The 3,034-nt window shown below is 42.1% G+C and overlaps 1 protein-coding gene across 1 annotated transcript; it reads right to left on the bottom strand.

Annotated features, from left to right (window-relative positions):
• Window positions 1-3: 3 nt before the first annotated feature.
• Window positions 4-3,024, bottom strand: LOC112462271 (F-box/WD repeat-containing protein 9-like; the record flags this gene model as incomplete). Its single annotated transcript, XM_025027958.1, has 6 exons — window positions 2,416-3,024; window positions 1,694-1,856; window positions 1,138-1,274; window positions 822-1,057; window positions 332-572; window positions 4-258 (listed from the first exon to the last, which is right to left on the bottom strand). Coding segments are annotated over exons 1-6 (1,110 nt in total), but the record flags the coding sequence as incomplete, so codon positions are not given.
• Between the last annotated feature and the right edge of the window lie 10 nt (window positions 3,025-3,034).

The following is a 3,034-nucleotide window of genomic DNA, read 5'->3' as shown; positions in this document are numbered from 1 at the left end:
ACGTAAAGTAGCGATGGGCCTTGGCGGATCCGTAAGGCTCGAAATTCTGACGGTGCCGTCTAGGGAACTCGTTATCAGGCATCCGTGCATCAGACACACCCCCGTTATCCCGTTCGTATGCTCGGTGGAATAAGATTTCACTAGCTCAAAATCGTTCTTTGGATCTAGCATGTGCAACTTCGCCTTGGAGTCCCCGACGCAAACCCAATTATCCCCTCGCATACTCACGCACATGGGATACGCTCTTTCACCTGGAATCTAAGAAGCACACCTTAGACATCGTAATCGGGTCTCGTTTCTCTCCATGTTAAAAAGTACGGGATGAAATTACTGTGATAGACTTCATGATCCGACCGGCTCTCTGATCCCAAACGACCACCGTCTTGTCCAAGCTGGCGGACAAGATGTATTCCGTGTTCATGGCTAGCGCAGTCATTGCAGTATCGTGGGGTCGGTACTTGTTGATCGGCTTATTACTCGATCTCGAATCGAACACGTATATTCCGAACAATGACCCGATCGCAAAGAGGGCCGGACACGATGACACATACGTCCGACTATATAGCATTTGTCTGTAATATATGTATTTAACGTTAATGAAAACTGATACGCACGAAATGGTATTATGCAAGGTATACGGTTTAACGAGTAAATTTTAGAATCACATTTCTGAATTATCTGTCTGGACAAGCAAGACACAGATATCTGCATTTGAATAATTTAAAGGAAAACGATTATTTCTCTCACAAACAGGAATTATCTTTCTCGCTCGGTCTTCTTATCGCGAAGCTGCCGAAAGGAAAAGTTTTGCTACCGCATACATGTCGTCGTAGGTTCTCTGATGGACGAGACCGGTGTTGGTGAGCATCCACGACTTCACACTGTCACCGCAGCAACTGTAGATCGTGTTGTCTATCGCCGTCAGATCACAGATATTGTCGTAATGCCCGGAATCGATGCCTCTGATGTCCCGGATTTCATCAGAGCATTCCTCGCGGGAGGGCAGTTTCGAGTAAAACAAAATTTTCCGTGTTGCGCCAACACAGGCGGTTGCATCCTGAAAACGAGAATCATCATTATAACGTTTTTCACTAGGAGAGATGGCCAAAGACACTTGGCATAATATATACTACCTACATGCATCAGTAACACAGGACGGATGGATTGTGGGTTTATTTTTCTCAATTTCACCATAGAATCCTGCTGTTTCCATAGCGCTATTTGTTTCTCGATCGCAACGCATGACGACATCCAAAACAGTTTGTCGGGTTTCGCTGTAATGACACGTGACTTCTTATATCTAAGAAATATGACGAAAGCTGCTTATTCGTACTATAATATTGAGTACAAAAAGAATGCATATACATACATTTATTTAAGCACAAATAAAATACAAGCACATTCTTGATACAGATCTATTCACGTTTGTATTTTATGCATATAAAGTTATTACAATAAATGGAGATGCCCCATGCGATTTATTATAAATAAGAAATGTATAATATTTTGTAGAACACGCTTATTCTTCTCAAGGAATAAAATAGTACAAAATAAAGTTAATAACGCGATGTAAGCAACGACCTGGATATGCAAGTTCGAGCAGCGCTGGCGTAAAATGACTTACAGAGTGTTTTATTTATTCATAAAAATATTTAATCGTGCAAGGCTTAAGGTGCTATAAATTTGAGCTAACCGGAACGCAAAAGCGAGTGGGTAGCATTCGGCCATATGTGGTCAATTCGCGCTTTCCACAGTGAGTCTGCATCCTTTAAAATCAGGGAGAATCGTGTGCACACCAAGCGCAAACCGTGTACTAGCGTCGACGTATCGAGGAAGGAACATATATGCAGGAACATCTGAAATGCAGTCCAACAAAATAATTAAACGCACAACCAAACAAATGTTCCAAAAGAGACGGAGACAGAACGAAATAAAGAGAGAGTTAACTGTCGCTGAGTAAGCAATGTGAGCATACATTACTACGTCGACAAGTGACTACTGCGCACTTACTGCGGAACTATTTCGGAATGGTTTAGTTCTGTTTTAGATTTTTATTGTGTTTATTATAGAGAAAATGGAATAATTTTCCGGAAGAGATGGAGGATGGAGGATGGAGACAGAACGAAAGAGGTATATTTGACCGTCGCTGATGGAGCATACTTTATACTCCATCGACAAGCGACTACTTATTGCAGAACTATTTCGGAATGGATTCCGATCGGAATTGCTCAGTTCTTTTCTAGATTTCTATTGTGTTTATTAAAGAAAATGGAATAATTCTGATCGGAATCCATTTTGAAGAGTTTCATAATGTGCGCCCTGACGGATGAAATAATAGCGACGATTAAGAAAAAGAATTTCGTGCACGTGTACGCGAAATACGAGAAAATCGACGTTTTCTTTTCTTATACAAACCTCCACCGGGAGTTGCAGCAGTGACAATTGTGCATATTCCTCGCCGTCATGGGCGCAGTTTGCATTCTCGTCATTCATTCTTTCTCGCACCGTGTGAATCTCAGTACTTTCATTCGATCTGTTTGAAACTGACCCGGTGGCTCAACGAAGGCGATTGAAAATGGTACATCCGGTGCATCATGCATCCACGTGCGTCTGCACATGACCGGCGCCACCTATACAGGGTGTCGCGAAAATAATGTACGTCTCTCGGTCGATCTATATTCGACTCTTCCATGTTGAGAAAGGTGATTAAATTTGCTTGTTTATTTATTGAGTTTAATTAACGGTGTCCATCGAGTTGTGACGTAAAGAATTCCAACAATGGGAACGTAATGCGAAACGTCGCGCAACATCCCGGAGGCTTTGAATTTCATATCCGCGTTCACGGGTCCTGCGACGATTCGGGAGAGATGTTTTTTTTGACGATCGAAAAGGAGTAAGGAACGTTATTTACACGAATAAACGATTTATACTTTGGATATAAATGTTGTAAACAAACTCGTCTGGTACTCGAAGACTTTAAACGTCGTCGCTTCTTGAGTCTGCACGCGAACAGTTTGACATGAGCAGGAAATGG

This window comes from Temnothorax curvispinosus, unplaced genomic scaffold (assembly GCF_003070985.1).
Source record: "Temnothorax curvispinosus isolate PA1 unplaced genomic scaffold, ASM307098v1 QBEX01012149.1, whole genome shotgun sequence".
Classification (NCBI taxonomy): Eukaryota; Metazoa; Arthropoda; class Insecta; order Hymenoptera; family Formicidae; genus Temnothorax; species Temnothorax curvispinosus.
Note: the sequence above shows the minus strand (reverse complement) of the source record. Positions and strands in the feature narration are given on the sequence as shown.